Source organism: Pteronotus mesoamericanus, unplaced genomic scaffold (genome assembly GCF_021234165.1).
Source record: "Pteronotus mesoamericanus isolate MK-2021 breed Mesoamerican mustached bat unplaced genomic scaffold, CSHL_Meso_final contig_173, whole genome shotgun sequence".
Classification (NCBI taxonomy): domain Eukaryota; kingdom Metazoa; phylum Chordata; class Mammalia; order Chiroptera; family Mormoopidae; genus Pteronotus; species Pteronotus mesoamericanus.
This window is the reverse complement of record NW_026555072.1, coordinates 16,110,927-16,130,625: the sequence shown is the minus strand read 5'-3', so window position 1 is coordinate 16,130,625 and position 19,699 is coordinate 16,110,927. Positions and strand designations below refer to the sequence as shown.

The following is a 19,699-nucleotide window of genomic DNA, read 5'->3' as shown; positions in this document are numbered from 1 at the left end:
GTTTGTTTAAAATATTTTGGGGGAGTGAACAAAAGCACTGTCACCTGTCACATTACTTAATGTGTATGTTTTCAACTAAAGTTAAAAATGCCATTACTTCAGCTTCATGAATTAAATGGCCATCCGTTATCCGGTAGTACTAGTGATATTATGCGAAAGTCCCTTAAAACTTTCATAGAATAAATAAAGGTCCTAAGTGTTTCAAATGCTCACAGATAATTTTACTATTGTACATAATTCTTTAAATGTGCATTTCATAGAATTATGTTCCTTAACTCAATTGAAAATTTTAAGTTCTGTGACAGTGTGTGTGAATATCTGCAAAGTTTTAAGGATCAATTATTTGAGCATCTGTTTTTCTAATTTTTTGTTAGCTACTTAGAAATACACACACTAACTCACCAGGTATTATGAACAATACTTATGGAAACCATTTTGTAGCAGCACATTAAAATCTCGGGGATAATGGATCATAATCCATTCACATCTCATATTCTAAACAACCCCTGAAATAGTCTATGAATAAATACACTGCACCCAGAGGAAATGGATCATTACTTGAAGTGCATCCATTAATTTTATTACTTGTGTACAGTGCATAACAGACTGTTAGAATAATTTTAATTGTGCACCACCTTCCATGCAAGTACTTCAGAGCTGCCACTTAAAGTGAAGTATTCCTCATCAAGTATATTCATCATTAGCCAAGAAGCCAGGGTAGAATAATGCAAACCTTTGTTTTCATGGCTCTTGAATTAGAAGAATATTTGGAATGAAAACTTAAAATAAAGTTGCTTATAAACAGTCACTGATTTTTGTGGCATATCAAGTGGGGGCCATTACAAGTTCATTTGGCATTCAAAGTAACAGCCTGAAATATTAATTTATTCAGAGTCCGTGAAAATAAGATCTGGGTATTAACAGACTAAATTCGAGAGGTTTCTTTGATCACATGTTTATACAATTGCTATAGTTTTTTAAAATAATACCTTTTAAAAATCAATAGGTTTATGTAAAATTCACACCCACAGTAAATATAATACATAAACTTACTAATATAGCCCTTTTTACACTTTATGGCTAAACATTTTGAATTGGAAGAGAAAAATCAGATTCCAACACATATTTGTTTTTGTGGCTAATTTTCTATAACAGTAACAATAATTTCCTCCCTTCACATAAACACAAACACACGCACAAACATAGAGACTCTTCCTTTGGAGATTAAAGAAAAATGTGTCTATCAATTAACATTTGAGGGTGAACTCTGTGTAGACCATGATCCCATATGTCCCATGGAGAAAATGGAGACATAAATCAAATTGCCCAGAACTGAGGAAAGAGTAAGAGAAGAGGAAATAGGTGCAGCTGTGGAAAGGTACTCGTTCACAGTGGAGGGGCTGGATGTCTGCAAACAGTACTAGTTCCTTGCCCCAGTGATACACAGACCAATTGCAGAATCTCTTCCCATTAGAATATGAAATTGCCACTGAGAGTCCTTCACAATAACGTAAAACAAAGGTAATGAGCATTTGCCTTTGAGATGAGCCAAAGTGACTCTAATCCCTGACCTTGCCCATCTGACAAAATTTTGTTGCCCAATCTCAAATGACTTCATTCCTTTGATATACTTAATGAGCTCTAAATCAAAATATGAAAAATACAGCTAAACAGTTAATATTATATATAAGAGGAGCTCTCGACTGTGTGTTATCAGTCTGTGGCATTTAAATATTAGCATTAGCCCTGGCTGGTGGAGCTCAGCGGATTAATTGCTGGCCTGCGAACCAAAGGGTTGCTGGTTCGATTCCCAGTCAGGGCACATGCCTGGGTTGCAGGCCAGGTCCCCAGTTTGGGGTGCGTGAGAGGCAACCACACATGGATGTTTCTTTCCTATTCTTTCTCCCTCACTTCCCCTCTGTCTAAACATAAATAAATAAAATCTTAAAAATAAAATCACATACGAGCATTAGCAGACTTACTATTATGTATAACTTTAAGCACTATAATCTAACACTCAGGGGGTGACGGTTTTGAGATGTTCTTTTACTAATAATTACCACTGGTATTTAAATATTTCCTTGCTGTGATTGTCTTCAGGCTCTTAATTAACACACAGAAAACTACAATTAGAAATGGAAAGTGAAGCGCTATTTAATGTAGAAAACATCAGTAACTCTATTAGACAATTATATTATAGAACCTCTGGAAATTGCGGTGAAACCATTTTACAGCTAAAAAAATGGTAGGGGCAATTGAGCTATGCTTACACACGTTTCCACCTGAATGTTTTGATAGAATGATTTTTTGTAATTACAATATTAATAAAGGAAAACAATTTACCTAAACCAGGTTTTTTTGTTATACTTGACTGATAGGAGACTGTATATGTATATGCATTGTATATGTGCAAGAACATCATTTACAAAAAGAATTCAGAATAAGTTTAAATAATTATTTTACACTATTTTGTGTTTAAATAGAAAATAAACCTTAAACAAGGTCATATGTATCTTTTTTTAAAAAAATGAAATAAAAAATGTGGAAATCCCCTTCACAGTACAAGTATAGGAAACATAAATTGAATATTACACAACTTGTTCTGTGAAGGGACTCAAAACTAAAGGAACAAAAAGAGAAGATGGAATCTTTAGTCTACTTTTTCATAACTATGTAAATTGTTTGGCTGAATGCAGCAGCAAGGCTGTGCTCTAGTTACAGTCTAAATTTGTGTCTAAACACTTACCGGTTAGACCATACCTTCACTGGCATAACAAGTAAGTTTAAAATTTGATGAATATAGTCAACCAGTGAAGAATATCTCAAGCCAAACCCCTACCCCTTACTGCTCTTTGCTGTCTACACAAGTTAGCGTTTTCCTTCAGAAGCATTATTAATTATTTTCTGACCAAAATTACCAATGTAATTGTCTCAATTAGTTCCCTAATTTTGCTTTGCTAAAAAGAATTTAATCAGTCAATTAATATTTATTAAGAACCTAAAATATGTCCTGGTTTCTCTTCATGCCTCAAAAAGTTAGAGCTATGAGGGCAATAATCTAGAAAATGATATTATCACTAATCATATGATCATTCTAATCCTGGTTGTTTCAATTTAAAAAAAAAACACCATTTCCTTTATTTCTAAATTTTAACTGATTTTTAAAAATAATTCAGTGCATGCTACTATTAGATGATCTGTGATAAGATATGCTTGATATTTGCTTATAAAATGAGACTACTTAAAATACATATTTTACATCAGCTTATTAAAATAAAAAAGTGATCTGCGAGTCCTAGGGGGAAAATACATAACAGCTAAAAGAAAATGTTTACATCATATAATTGTACTTAACATGAATATGCTGTCGTCAAAGTTATCAGTTAAATCACCCAGCAACAAGCACCTAAACCTTCTCATATTTTGCATTAACTTCCAATCCAATTGTATCTGTTTGTTTTTGTTTTTAACCAAATGTAGTCTTGGGGCTAATTAGGCAAAGAAAAACGAATTGATTTCCTGGGAAGATCACGAAACTTTTGAATGCCAACATGGCAATTAAGGCATAAAATAATTCACACACAGAATTCATGCCCTAGAATGTAGGCAGGTTCTGTACGAAGCTGACATGCATGACAAAAACACTTGTTACATTTGGTTATGATAGTTTTATAAACATCTTTTGGTGAAGGAAAAAAAAGTCTTGTTTGGAAACAGTATTATCCCTGATTTTCATAAATTACTTATATCTGGAAATGAACACCGTAGTAGAGCAATGACAATTTGAAGGAAGTTTGTTCACAATTGATGTCAATAACATATTTGCTAGGGCAGCTTTTGAGGTACTCTTAGCAAAGATTAATGTTAACCGATTCTTAAAAAGAAAAACAATGTTTTGCAAACTTTGTACTTTCACCTTGCTCGAGAAAAGATAAAATTAAAAAAAAAAGGTTTGGCTTAGGAGACATTTTTTAAATGACTGAAAAAAATAAAAAGCAACATAACAAATGTCAAATATATTACAAGCAAAGAAACATGCTGATGAAACTTTCCACATAATATGTCAGTATGGAAAAACATTGCAAGAATGATTTACAATCAGATTATAATCACTATATATGCATATATATGTATTATATGATTGCTTCTATTTTCCATTATTTCTGCAAATCCTGGGCTCTTAAATTATTTGGACAAATGCAAACAGGACTTGTATTAAAATTAATTTCTCCGCAACAGGTTGATAAAATATTCTACCACATCCCATTTTCTTTCATTGGACTCAAAGTTGAATTTCCTCTAATAATTTCCTTAGCATTAAGAAAGAATAATAAAAAGTTCAAAATCTCACTTTAATTCAAATCTGCATTCAGGAAGTGCTTGTCTGATATAATTCAGCTGATAAATATGAACCTATGTGTTTATCAAATCCCTAAGAAGATTATCTAATTCAACTCTGTGTAATTACCATTCACCATCTGTTCCACCAGGGCCTGAGCTGATCTGCTGGCATCTTGTAGTTTTCTGAACTTCTCGGCTTTTTCTCGCTCTATGGCCTGCAGCATGATAGCAAAGGTGAGTATTTCAGTATAAGGATTGTGTAGGCTACACAGTAATTATAACTTCTACTTGCCCTTTCAAGCCTTAAGATATTTCACTCTGTCAGCGTGTCATGTGAATCTAAAGATTGGTTTCTTGACACCAAATGCATCAAAATGGCAATAAAAGCACAAGACATTTTCACACTCAATTGCTACTATTTTTTAAAAGATTTCTACTCATAACTCTTGGTTATATAATAATTTCTGAGACATTGAAATGAAAGACTGTAAAAAAGAAAAACAACAACAAAGGCAAATCATAACAATGGAAAGATAAAGTGTCAGATAATTAAAATGGAATTTGTCTTCTAAATGTACACCACTGAAATTACTCTTCATAGCAAAAGTCTATATTCTGCAATGAAAATCTAATAGACACCCCAGTAAGAATACCCAGTGGGGAAAAGTATGCTAGCACTAATTTAGAAAAAAGCACCTTCATCCAAAAACACAAGTGTGAGTTAATCTTTCTCTCTAAAAGTATCAAAGAACTCCCATTTATAGGAAGAATAGATTGTTTCAAAAAGTTTTTTAAATTTCTTTTTCATTTCTCCCAACCAAAGTTAACTGTTGAACAAAAACACATTGAAACTGACCAAAACTACTATTGGATACTGTTGAGTTTAGCTAACTGTGTCTCTACAGAGACATAGATTTTAAACCATGATTCACAGCTGTATTAGTATAGTCATTTAAAAGATGTGTCTATAACTATATACATATATATGTATATATGTATGTATATATCTATACTATTAATAATATTATCCAAAGATTTCACTTGAGTTCATGGCAAGAGGTTATTCTACATCAGACTATTTTTCAAAACTTTATTTAGATTGACATGCATTTAAGCAAATATTCCAAGGTATAATATTGGAGTACATGCAGATGGGAGAACACGTAATACATACGTGCACACTCTGCCTAGTGTCGTTCAGCAGAATTTTCTGCAGGGATGAAAATATTCTATATCTGCATTGTTCAATACACTAGCCACCAGTCACATGTGGATATGGAGCACATGAAACATGGCAAGTGTGACTGAGGAAACGAACTTTAAATTTAATTTTATTTATTTAAATTTAAAAAGCCAAATGTGTCAGGTGTCAATTTTACAGAGCAGATCTGGTGTCCTCCGTGTGAAAGTAGATAGTTAAAGACAGAGACTAGAGAAATAGTCATACATATAGATAAAATAGGGCCACACCAGGAATACTTTCAGAGAATAAGTAACCATCTAGAGTAGAATATTTCCCAAATGAAAATTTTCAATATTCAAAAGATTCTCCAATGTAAATAACAGCCGCCATTGAATATAAGCTTTTAAAACTTATTTTAAAAAGAGTTTTACGAACTAGGATCAGTGAATTCAAGGTCAAGAGTGCAAAAGCTAAAAAAGCCAATAGACAATAGAATATATTCAATCAGGAAAAATGTAATACACAATAAATATACTATTTATTAATATAGTATATTTATTACTATACTAATAAATAAATAAATAATTAAAATTTAGCAGAATAAATGACAGCTGAAATAAGACACTCTAAAATGACCGTCTTTTTTTACAGTACTTATAGCTTCGCTGGAAAACATACATTTTACACCATGGTGTCAAGGGCAGCAAATAAAAACTCAGGTTCATCTCACGGGTGGGGAAACTCCAAAGGTAACAGACTCATATCAATACCTTGGATTCTACTCTAGCATTTCAAAGCACACACATTGCAGTGTTTTGGGATTATATGCGCCCTGTATCCTACACTAATTAGCAGGTGGAACTCCTGGGTTATTTTGAAAGTCATTTTCACACAGACATGATTAAATTGTTTACACAAGCATGTGGACAGCCATGGAAGATTCTAGCTTGATAGCTGGACTAACAAATCCATGAGAATAAAGTAGCCACAAAATCTCATTAAAGGAAAGGACCTAGGCGAAGCTTCCGAATTCAGTTTCTCAGCTCCCAACTTTTGTCTTCTAAATTGTCTGCCCTTAGCAGCTTATTGGCGTGTGTTTTCCAATACTTTAAATTGGCTCTCCATTCAAAGGTAAATTCTATTTCTAAAGGGCTCTGGGCACTTTAGAAAAAATAAGCACATTCTAACTAAACATATAATACTCACAACTATCAAGAGTTATAGCGAGATTTGAGTGATACCATAGAAAAGTAAATAAGACAGACAGAAAAAAGAAACAGGACGCTACAACAAAACAACAATAAGAACAGTAACAACTGCTGTTCTTCGAATTAAACAGTTTTAGACTCATCCTTTCCTATCAGATTGGTTTCTATTTTATCCACACTGAGTTTTTTTTTAACAACAAATTGTATAAAGAGTAGAATCAGAAAACCATGTTGTCTTCTTAAATGATGAAAAGAGATTAGTAATGGCCCTCTAAATGGCATGATCATAATCTCTTTATTCTAATCAGTTACTGGAATAATCAATTTGTATTACTAACAGAGAGACAAACTCATAACTGAATATATCAGGGTAATATCTGAGCTTAAATGCCTTGTTTGGTCAACCACATTATTCCAGTAATTCTAATGTAAATAATACAGCAATAACCACCACAACAAAACAATAATCTATGAAGTAGGTACTACTGTCCTTCCAATTTAACAGAAGAAAGTGACATAACAGAGAGGTTTGTGGGTATTTGAATATAGTGACATAACCATGATAAAAATTATACTGTCTACCAAATTAGTTTCGGTACATTTTTTCATACATATGGCACAGTAATTCTGTCAGACAGTAGAAACCAGCATTATGCTATCCTACTGTATACAAGAGAGAACTGAGCATCAGTAAGATTGTCATGTATCCAAGATCTTAGAAGTAGCAACTTTTAGATGCAATATTAGAACCCTGATGATCTATTTATAAGATCAGCTTTCTTTCAAACATGCTCTGCTCCTTCCAGTGGTATTTCAATGGAGATTAATCAAACAGATTGGAACATATCTGACTACGACTCACAGCAAAGGTGACCTGACAGTTTGAACATAGGCAGGGATAATATGCAAAACACTTAACCAATAAGGCAGCATGGGCACCAAATCAGAAGGAACGTCTGGTCCCCTCGAATGGATGCTGACAGTCTGCAGGCTCATTGGCAACTCTGCGTACAGCTCAATTACTGACCCCCTTTGCCAGATGTATATTATATGCAAACTGAATAGCTGGAGCATGAATAGAGAATAGGCCCAAGGAAGGACTCACTGGCCTCTGCGTAGCTGTCAATGTTTAGATGCTAGCTGAGTTCCGTTAAATAACATCACTTTAAAGACAGTGAAGAGTCCAGAAAACATTTCATTTCAGACACAGCTATAGATGGTCGATTTCAAATGAGAAAATGTAGGGTAACAAGGAGACAGTCAAGAAGGTAATGAAAAGACAAGTTCAGAAGTCATGGTGTTCTCAGTTGGTTTGAATTCGGCCTCCACTGCTTACCAGCTGTTTGACATTTAGAGAGTCCACCTTTCTGAGCCCCAACAGAGTCTATTAAAATAACAATAAAGATACCTGCTCTCTGGGGATTCTGAGGGGATTAGAGAAGGCTCTTCATAAAATTTATTCCCCAAATTGGGACAATTTTTTATTGTAGAATAGGAAGCCAGAAATAACTGAGCTGTAATAAATGGAGCGACATACACTAAGAATGTCCCAGACAAACTAGCACATGTGGTCATTCCATGAAAGGTGATCTCAATCATCTTCAAAACAAGGTTGGGACAAACTGGCACCAGGCTGAATAGAGCGCCTTGCTCACAGAAATGTGAGAGAAGTTTCCAAAACACCACACATAAAGGGTGTTGAAGAAGTTGACTAAAAACATCACTGATGCTTCCTTTTTTCCCTGGATCTGGCCATACATGCCTTTGTTCTCCAAAGAAATATATGCTGTTTGAAAATAGGTCAGATGAGCAGTTCCTAATGCTTCCATCTTCTCTCATTTTCTGAAATATCTGTAAAACTACAGAAAAAAATTAAAAATGGCTCCGGAAAAGAGAGGGTCCGTCCCTTACTCCGCGCGGGCATCCAATCCGCAGCCCCCAGGGCCACATGTGGCCCAGGGTGGCTATGACTGGGGCCCAACACAACATTGTAAATTTACTTAAAACATGATGAGGTGGTTTTGCTTTCATTAGTGTTTGTGTATTTAATGTGTGGCCCAAGACAATGCTTCTTCTTCCAGTGTGGCCCAGAGACACCAAAAGGCTGGACACCTCTGCAAGGATTGTGGGCCACCAAGGAGAAAGAATGGCATTCCACAGGGCTACCTGGCCAGGTAAAAACTGCCCCTCACACTGAGTCACCCCCTGCTGTTTTCTATGTCACCACCGGCTTCCACGCTGCTACATTCAATGGCTGGCTCTCAGGCCTCGGCTTACTTAACATACTTTGACTCCGAGGGTATCTCTTAGAATTATTTTTTGATTTAGCTTCCTAGGCTATAAGCACAAAAAGTTTTCTTCCTGCCTCAAAAACGGCCTTTCCTCCACCTCCTTTGCTAATTTCCTCCTCATCTCACCTCTAAATTTAGTGTTCAGGGGCTCAAGGTGTATTTCCATTTGTTCAGGTCAAAACCTATAGAATCCTCCCTGACTCTTCTCTTTCTCTCAAATCCCACATTCAATCCATGAGGAAATCCTGTTGGCTCTAGCCTCCAAACACACCCGGAAAATGATGACTGCCATGCTCCCTGCTACCACACTAGTCAAAAGACGTCACCGTCTCGTGAAGGTCTGGAGGTTTCCAAATAACCTACTAAATTTTATTTCTACTTCTCCCTTTGCTCCCTGATGGCATATTCTCAACACAGCAGAGGAAGTTATATACAACAGTGGTCAGCTCAACTCTCCAATAACCTCCCTTCTCCATCTGAGTAAAAGCCCAGTTCTAACCATGGCCCCACCTGACCTTGACCTCTGGCCTCTTCTCCTGCTACTGAGCTCTGTGACTACTCAGCTCTGGCCACACCCTCTGTTGTCCTCCGACACTCCAGGCATGCGCCTGCCTGACGACTGTGCATTTCCGCTTCCCTCTGGCTGAAATGCTTCTACCCCCATATCTATATAATAAATGCCTCACTACCTTTAGATCTTTTACCTAAATGTCACTTTCTCAGCGGGGTGTTCTATTTGCACTCTGTCTACATGCACACTTGCTAGCCACTCATTCCTCCTTTATTTTTGTTGTTGGCATTTATCAGTAACATTCTCTATGTTTGACGTATTCATCTTGTTTAGTGTTCATCTTCCCCGCTTCAAAATAAACTGCACAAGGTCCAGGACCCTTGTGTATTTCTTCACACTATCTCCAGTGCCTAGAACAGTGCCTGGTACATAACAGATACATAATAAGGTGAGATCTATTGTAGCATAATGCCTCCGTATACACTATTATACTCTCTCCCACCCCACCCACAGTTCAAATGCTCTGTGATGGGGTAATATAAGACCAATCCTGGTAGCTACACATACAGTGGTCACAGAACCAGCCCATGAGGTAGGAGCCTGCAAGCTCAGTAAAGCTGGATTAAATAACAGCCTTCTAAAAACTGCAGCTTACTTTAGGAGTTGGGCACATCAAACAGGACTTTTATGATGTCCTGCTAGCGGTAATAATTACCCAAATAGGAAACCAATAGTGCCATGTAAAACCCATTGAGTCAACTTTAATCAAATCTTACCTTGGTGGAGGAAAAGAAAAGAAAGAGGAAGTGGAAGAAACAACATGGTGCTTACAACATTTATGATAGAATAATGAAAATAACATTGAAAAATCTGAGGGAGTATAAGCTCCCCTAAACAAAAGACAAAGGAATGATTCTTGACCACGATACTAACCAGGATTTCTTGGGCTCAGTAGCAGATAAACAAGTACTCCCACTTGGTGAGTACAGAGTGTTATATTTAAAAGCACCCTAATGAAGCTGGTCCTGCCTTTTCAGATTGTGCAAAATCTTTGGCTATGCTTACGTACTGGAGAGGTTGGTCGAGGTTGGTAGAGGTTTACACTAAAGAATAAGTGTAACGAGACTTTATTGCTCTCAGGGTTTTAGGGGCTATTTTTATCTCAGGTATTTTTCAATGATTTCAGCATCTTCAGTCTTTCTTCCTCTTCCATGGCCCTGGTTCATATTTATCCTGCATTCACATCCCCTTTCTAGCTCCATTCAGTTATGTATAGTAGCTTTTCCCTTGGTTTTCAAGGACAAGTGTCTATCGTCTGAATGTTCTTCATCCATGACACCCATTTCTTCTCTACACTTCATCTTCCATGTTAAATCTCTAAAGTCAGATTCCATTCCTCATTACTATACAGAAAGTTCTTTCCTAAAAGGTGCCAATTCTCTTCTTGCCAGGCACATGGTTCTTGTAGCATCAAGTACCAATAACTAAAACTACCTCTTTGAAATCACCTGATCATGAAGGCATCTCTGCCCTAGATTATCATCCTAGAAGATGATCATCCTTCTCTGCTTTTTCTTCTCAGAACCCATCCGGCTTTTCTGTATGCGTCTCCCTATCTACCTCGGTTTTATTGCACATATGTGTGTGGGTCTACATGCACATAGACAATATTTTTACTCTTAAAAGTATCTATAGTTTATAATTGAACCTCTATTTTGAAATTATTTTTATTAGCATTAAGAATATTCAATACTTTACTCAATATATATTCAATATATGGTTATATGTTTAGAAGCTACTGCTCAGATTCTGAGGTATGTAATTTTAATTTACATACATGTAAATTACATGTAATTTAAGTACATGTAATTTTAGGTAAAAAATATAGCAGCTAAAAAAAGCATCAAAGAACCATTCCACAAGAAATGCATTGTTCATTTTAAAATACATGATGGGCTCAGGAAATTATTAATTCTTAATTGTATAAATTCAAGTGCAAAACGAAAGGCAATTGAGTTGTGTAATAATATAAAGAAACAAGAAATGATTAAAATAACTTTTAAGCAAAGCATACAGAGAGAAGTTTACTAATTCTTTAGTAAGTTGATTAAAAACACTCTATGACCTCTCTTCTTTTTTTTATCGGCATCTCTTAAAAGCCTCTTCCTTTCATGACATCTTCCCTAATTAATATGAAAGCAAGTTTCAGATTCCCCAGAGTCTTACCCTGAATTTAGAAGCAATTAATTTTCTATTCACTTAACATTCTATAATAAAGTTCTGCCCTTTGACAGAAAAAGTAATTTATTCACTCAAATGTTTATTTAGAAGTTGTTAAATCCTTCATATTGGTAGCAGACCTTGACTTAAAATGAGCCGGCAGAACTGAAAAATAATCACTTATTCATAGAGTCAGACATTAATCGCGTTAAGTACCAGGTACTATAGTAGGTACTGGGATACTAAAACCAAACTAAGCCAAACCAAAAATAGAATAAAGAACATAGGGGCGCTTATGTTCTTTCAAATTAGTGTTTTGGGCTTCCTTAGATATATTCCCAGAAGTGGGATCTCTGGGTCAAAAGGCAGATTCATTTTTAATTTTTTGAGGTAACCGCATACTGTTTTCCACAGTGGCTACACCAGCCTGCATTCCCACCAACAGTGCATGAAGGTTCCCTTTCTCTACATCCTCGCCAGCACTTGTTGTTTGTTGCTTTATTAACGATAGCATTGTGACAGGTGTGAGGTGATATCTCATTGTGGTTTTAATTTGCATTTCTCTGATGAATTAGTGACATTGAGCATTGAGCATCTTTTCATATGTTTATCGGCCATCTGTATGTCCTCTATGGACAAATGTCTATTCAGGTGCTTTGCCCGTTTCTTAAATTGGATTGTTTGCTTTTTCAGTGTTGAGTTTTGTAAGTTCTTTATAAATTTTGGATATTAGCCCCTTATGAGATATCGCAGCAAATATGTTCTCCCGTTCTGTGGGTTCTTTTTATTTTGCTGATGATTTCCTTTGCTGTGCAAAAACTTTTTAGTTGGGTGTAGTCCCATTTGTTTATTTTTTCTTCTGTTTCCCTTTTCTGAGGAGATAGATCAGATAAAATATTGCTACAAGCAATCCAAAACACTAATTCAAAAGAACATAAGCACCCCTATGTTCACTGCAGCGTTATTTACAATCTCCAAGGTAATGGAAGCAGCCCAAGCGCCAATCAGTAGATGGGTGTATAAAACAACTATGGGACATTTACACAATGGAATACTACTCAGCGGTAAAAAAAATGAAGAAAATTTTACCCTTGCAGGAGTATGGATGGACCTGGAGAGCATTATAAGTGAAATAAGCCAGTCAGAGAAAGACAAATACCATAGGATTTCACTCATATGTGGCATCTACTGAACAAACTGAACTAACAAGCAAAATAAAGACAGACTCATAGATGGAGAGCAGGCTGCCAGCTAAGCGGGGTGGTGACAGGGTAGAGAGGTGGAGAAAAAAGGAAAAAGGACACATGGGCACAGACAACAGTGTGGCGATTGCTGGGGGGAGGGGAGTATAAGGGGACTCCCTGGTAATGGAAAAAAATACAATAAAGAATTCTTTTTCAAAAAGAAAGAAAAGAAATTAAGTTCAAGTCCCTAATTTCTAGAAACCAAGAATCTAATCAATGACAATCTGAAATCAGTTTGGATAATTAAGCCAGACTTAGATGACAATAGTCTCTATGAAAGCAAAATGAGACAACGACATTGTCAATGCCTTCCAACCAGGGGCGACCAGGAAACAGGCCTGCAGATAAGTAACGTCAGATTGATTTACTTGCTGCAACAAGAGATGCCCTGAAACAGGAAACTATGGGGGTTATGTCTCTAAGAGGATGTTAAAATGAGTTCATAGCTATTGGGCTTGTGTAAGGGGAAAGAGTGGCCAATGAAGTAGGGCTTTGCCTTTAACTGGATGCTGTAGGAAAAATGGAAGTAATCCAATAATTGGCTATCTTTACAAAATTATGTAGATGGCATGAAGAATATAGACAGAATAAGGCTATGATTAGTAAAGAAGCATAATCTGCCATAAAGATGGGAACATTTAGTTATTTTGAGTGGTTTGGACAATGTTGTTTTTGTCTGCATTGAGACATACTCACAAAGCGATCATGTTTTTGTCTTGATCTAGCAGGATCACCAGGTGGCCTTGTCTGGTGCTGGCATTCTGAGCTGCAGTTCATGTTCAATGGGAAAATGTCACAGACTAGCCGCAAGCTCTAGTACAGCATCTAGCAACTCCAAGGTCTAACTGAAGTGCCAAGCCAGCTCCTGGGTATCAGTGGCTTCTTTTTTCTTTCTCAAATGCATAGAAACAGAGGCCTAACGGAGTAATACTTATGTTTCAGTAAGTTCACTTTGGCTGCAGTGATCTGAAAACTTCTAAAGGAATAAAACATTAGTGGCAGGGAAGGCCAGCTGGGGATTATCATCTTAAACAGAGATGAGGCACCATATAAACTTTAATCAGGGTTATGGTGATGGAAGTAGAGAGAATTAGACAGTTTCAAGAGCTGGTAAGGGAGTAATGTTAATTAAACTTGTCAAAGGATAGGCTTGTGAATGGTACAGAAAACTCTAGATGGCCCAGCTGGCTTTTAGGATTCTGGATTAGGCTGTTGGAAGAGGGAAAAGAAAGAGAAAGATTAAATGAGGGTTGGGGAGGTGAAGAGGTTTAAATTTTCAGGCAAACATCCAATTAAAGGTGTCTATTAGGCAATTAGATATATTGGCGTGGGCTTTCGGGACACAAAGGAGAAAATAGATTCTGTCTGAATGGGGAGGAATGAGGATAATCCAGAGAAGAAAAACAAGGGAAGAACTGTAGAGAATGCCAATATATCAATACTAAAGGAAAAATGAGATGGAACACAATGTGAAAAAAAGAAAAGGTAACCAGTAGACAGTGGTCTCCCCTCAACCAAGGGAGGAGAGAATTTCATAAAAGATAGAGGTTAACAGTGGCCAGCCCTGCAGACCAGTTGAGCAAAATAAGTCGCAACAATATTCACACGTGTGGTTATAGGAGAGGAGGGTTTTCTCTAAGATGGAAAAACAGTCTGTTTAAAGGCTGATGGTAAAACCCCCGAGAGTAGAGAGATTAAAGATATGGATGTGTGGCTGAATGGAAACAAGCTCCTCAGGATACAGAAAGTGAAGATATTAAGAATGCACACACACACACTGATGAGCCATATCTAGTGAAAGCACAGTCTCTTCCGCTAAGACAGAGGGAAAGAGGCTGTATGAGAACAAACATACTGTAAATGATGGGGGCAAGTTCAGGACAACCATAAAAACTTGAAATATTTGTTGAGAGTAACTGAGGAGAAAATTTACCAGGGATGCATGGAACACTTACGGAGAAGTACTGATGAATCTGTTCAAGTATGCTATTTCAGAAATGGAGTGCCGTCTGCCAATGAAGCATAGTTATGCAAGCGGGTAGCAGAATGGAGGAGATTCAGGAAATGGAAGCTTTTGGAGACAGAAGGCCAGCGCACATGGGCTGAGATTATTCACAATGAAGGCACAGCTTGGGTGGGCAAGACTGTGAAGCTAGCGCCAAAGTCTTCAGTGAGGAAGTCATATAATAAAATGGGGTGGATGATAGATGGTCACTTGGCACGAAACACAAATGAACAGATATCTTTACACAGAGACCTTTGGACTTGACCCTAGGAAGTAAGGCAACTAGCAGTTCTAAAGGAGTGGGTGTGTGAAAGAGTCATTAGGCTTAGTAGTGTTCTTGAGGGCCAAAGTGGTTTCCATGTATGAATAGAACGGACGTACAGGACAGAGAGTTTGCCTTGGCAGAAGGGATTTGGAGTGCAGAGTATGAGCGCACGGGAAGGCGCAAAGTAAGGCAGAGAAAGGAGAGTGAGGAAGGACGTAGAAATGAGGACACAAGAAAGGACCGGTGGGTAGATACACTTATCTTCTGGGTTGTAAACACAGATAATAGAGACAAGAGGAAGCTGAATGAGCTGGCTTGCAGATTTCCAACAGAACATGGTTAAAAGTGGATTTGGTATGGGTGTAAACAACCACAGGTCCCAGAAAGAGTCCGAGGTCTGTTGACCTTAACAGCTGGTAGGACGGTTTTCAAGAGCACATGGTACAGATCCCATATCCTGAGACACCTTATCACACTACCTTGAGGTCATTTTGTTGTTTTAATTACTAACTTACATTACCGCGTACTCATTTCAAGAAGTTGAGTAGCTAGGCCTGTTACTCAGCTGGAAGTCCTGAATTGCGGTGATATTAACAGAATGAATGAAGGAGCCCCTAAGTAAGAGTGGGCAAGTCCCAGACTGCATCTTGTCTGATTCTCAAAACTTGCCGTGCACACAAATCATCTGGGGATCTTGTTTAAATGTAAATTCTCATTCATTAAGTCTAGAATACTACATTCCTAACCAACTCACACATGATGCCAGTATTGGGTGTCTAGGGACCACACTTTGAGTAGAAATGTCCCCTAGAACTCAACTGATAAGTCAGTGCATTGTGTTAATTGTATGTATAAAACACGTGATTAATAAAGAAGAACCATTATGTTAGGTTTAAAAGGATATAAAATCGAACTGATAATGTCCTAGGACATTAAAATTCGCTGAAAGCACTTGAAAGTCAAGGAATAAAGTAAACAAAAAAGAAGGTAATATTCAGCCATTTTTAACGGAAGCCTAAAAATGAATTAATAGCACTCAAATTCATGAGGTGGGCCTCCCATGTGTTCAAAATAACCTACATAAACTGACAAGTGAAGAGTGAGAAAATTAATGTACACCAAAACTGCATATCCATCATCATTATGTATTTCTCTCAAGGATTTTTAATACATATACATTATATTTAGCCCGAAGGAAATGTCTAGGTAAATCATTTTATGTCCTATTTTATAGGCAATTAAGAATGATGTCGTTATTTCAGAAAATGAGAGTAGAAGTTGATAAAGGTGACCCGCGAGGCATTAGAAAACCACTCATACAATATTGTACACCTTCTTTTTTTTTAGCACTTTCAGTCTGTCATTGCTAATACTATTGATTAAATGCAAATCGCTTCTAGGTAACCATAGGATAAAAGGAAATGTTTGAGTTTGTATTCCTTAAATGCTGGGACCCCATTTTCCTGCTTGGTCAAAGCCCTTCTAAGGTACAGAAATAGGATGACGAGCAGGTAAGCAGATTATACAGACAGATTAAAAAATTAGCTAATAAAATGTCTGTCCCAGGAGAATCGTATTTTCAGTTGTTAAACAGGTCACACGACCCTCAAAAGGTATTCAGAGGGCGTCTTCTCTAAGGAATTTTCTAGCAACAGATTTTCTCCTCAAAAATCATAGCAAAAAATACCTTCACATAAGTATACTCTGATATAAGACATTTTGCTAAATTTCTACTACATATTACGTAGTATTCTTCAGTTTCATTTCCAAACTGAAATATTAACAATATAATCATAGTTCCATTTCTTGAAACTATTTATAATAGTCTATTACGCTGGTAACAGACTATTGTATAAAGCTAATAATAAACTCAAAATAAACTTCTAATTTATAAATAGGGAACTCTGAGAAATGTTGATGAAATGATCTCTCATCCTCAAGCAGCCTACAAAACAGATTATTTTTCCCGGAAGATCTTTTGTTTGTTCTCCAAAAGTTGTAACCCCACAGCAAGTATTAACTTGCTTCTGAGGTAGTGCTGTATTTGTAAAAATAGAATAGATTTTGTAATTCATGAAATGGAATACTCAAAAGATAAGGCAGAGTTAATCCACACAGATGTGACCTTCCTACAGCTCAAATTATTTGACATTCAGAGTATTTGTTTCTTTAACCTGCCCAAGCCGGAGTATATACTCTGCCTGTTAGAACATCCATTACAAACTACAGGTATATCTCAGAGGTACTGCAGGTTGGGTTGCATAGGATTGCAATAAAGCAAGCCACAATTAAAGCAAGTCATAATCTTTTTGCTGGTGGAGGAGGGTCTTACCTTCTTCAATTTGTAAAATAGCATAACATCTGCGAAGCACAATAAAATGAAGTGCAATAAAATTGGGCATGCCTATAGGGCAATATAATTGTCCAAGTTGAAAAATCATAGCCCTGATAATGTCCCTGAAGATGAAGCAGTTCTTATGAAATTAATAAAAAATCCCTACTGTGAAGGACAAAACTATAATGTCTCAGTAGGGAATAAAAACTTGCAAAATAAAGAGTGAATAAATAAATACTCAAAGTCCCTGGACTTCTTTTAGTTATACAGTGTAATACATAAATATCTAGAGGATGCATATCTGTTATAATATATAGAAAGTATTAATGACTCTAAAGAATAACATTTTGATGGCAGTGAAATCATAAACGACAAAGTCGTAAGTATACTATTTCTAAGGATATATTCTATTCCATTCTGCAAGCTTGCTAAGTCTCAGCCTTGAGGTGACAAAACAATATATGAAGGGAAATCAATGTAAGTTCATGTTCTGAAATTGTTAATTTACAGCTAAACAATATAAAAGTTAAAGAAAGTTTATGAAAAGCATTCTTGATCATTCACAGCAGAACCAAGGAAGATTCTACTAGGCTAAACTTTTATTCTACTTGATATCTAAAATATAAAGATACATTTAAAAGTATGGTATATTGATGTAATCTTTTCAACTCTAATAGAATCAGAGTGTACACAGAGCAACAAAAATTAGGGAAAATCCATGAAAATTAATGCATAACATACGTTGACTTTTTCTTTAAGGTCTAAGAAGTTGCCTTCCTTCCGATAGATGGCAAATTCGGGACTCTGCAACACAGCTTCTGAACGAGTGATCCAACTGTGAAGTTCAGTTATATCGACATCCAACCTAAGACAGGAAAAAATAAACACCATTATTTCTTGATTAGCTCTCCCTTCTATCTGGGAAAAAAAGGCAATTTGTCCACGTGTAATGTGTACCCTTCTGCAACTCATCTGAGACTCCTGCTTGATGTCCCTGTCACTATTAATAGCACTAGTATTTCCCTAGGCATGTAGGCTCACAATGTGGAGTCAGCTTTGATGTAGAGTCTTATAATCATGGTGGCCATTCTGTTCATCTAAATGCGGTCATCACTGCTACTGAATCCCCTATACGCCATTACTCAGTTTCTGATTGAATGTGTAACCTGGTGGAAAATGTCCTCCTTTCCCAGGTAACCCTCCCTGTTTTTGGAAAGCATTTACAGCAATCACAACACTCCTTTTGGGGCCCCTCTCCCCGCCCCCCCCCATCAACCATACTTCTGCTGTTCATGCTCTTGTATGGTCTCCAACCGTACTGACTCTGGATTTGGCCACGTGATTTACTACGGCAAATGGGATATTAGCAAGTGTGATGCAAGCAGGAGGCTTCTTAAGTGTTTGCACCTTAGATCTTGTCCTCTGAGAGCACACGCGAGGTGAATGCAACTGTTAAATAAGAATTCCAACAACCCTTTAAGGAAGTTCAATCTAGCCAAGCGGAGAGACCAGGCATGTGAATAAAGCCGCCTTTGGCCTGTGAACTATCTCAAAGAGCAGCTGAATATAACCAAAAGAGTGCTCCAGCAGACGCCACTCAGAGCCACAAAACTGCCCAAAGAGGCCTGCGCGTGTTGCTAAATTGTGAGCAACGATAAATAATGCCGTGTAAGGCACTACATTTGGGGGCGGGTTCTTATGCTGCAATGATACCCTCAAACATTCTTTTCTTGCAGAGATCTATGGAGCTAATGGGGATAAATAGCGACTCTCATGAGATGACTCAGGCCAAGTTAGAGCGGAGGTTGTAGGGGAGTGACGGGAGGTGTTGCAAGGGTGGAGGATGCCTATGAATCACTTGAAGTTCCGGGCACAATTCTAAATGTGTGGGTTTTTCTCAAGAAGGAACCTCTAGATTTTATCAGCATCTGAAAAGAATCTGTGAAAAGGGAATTTGGAGATCATCTAATCCAATAATTTATTAAACAAAACAAAACAGGCAAACAAATGAAAGTCTCCAGACTTAAGTCTCACGTCTCCTCCCGTGAAGTGACCCTTCACTATTATCCACTTATCCATTAGAAGATTTCTATTTT

The 19,699-nt window shown here is 36.9% G+C and overlaps 1 protein-coding gene across 2 annotated transcripts in view; it reads right to left on the bottom strand.

The window, feature by feature from the left end:
- The window catches only part of DMD (dystrophin), a 1,878,371-nt gene that overhangs the window by 1,246,096 nt on the left and 612,576 nt on the right, over positions 1-19,699 (bottom strand). For both annotated transcript variants that reach the window (XM_054566574.1, XM_054566573.1), the window contains exons 18-19: positions 18,345-18,468; positions 4,469-4,556 (exon numbers count right to left, since the gene is read on the bottom strand). In XM_054566574.1, the coding sequence (XP_054422549.1) occupies positions 4,469-4,556; positions 18,345-18,468 (212 nt within the window). The remainder of the gene's footprint in view (positions 1-4,468; positions 4,557-18,344; positions 18,469-19,699) is intronic.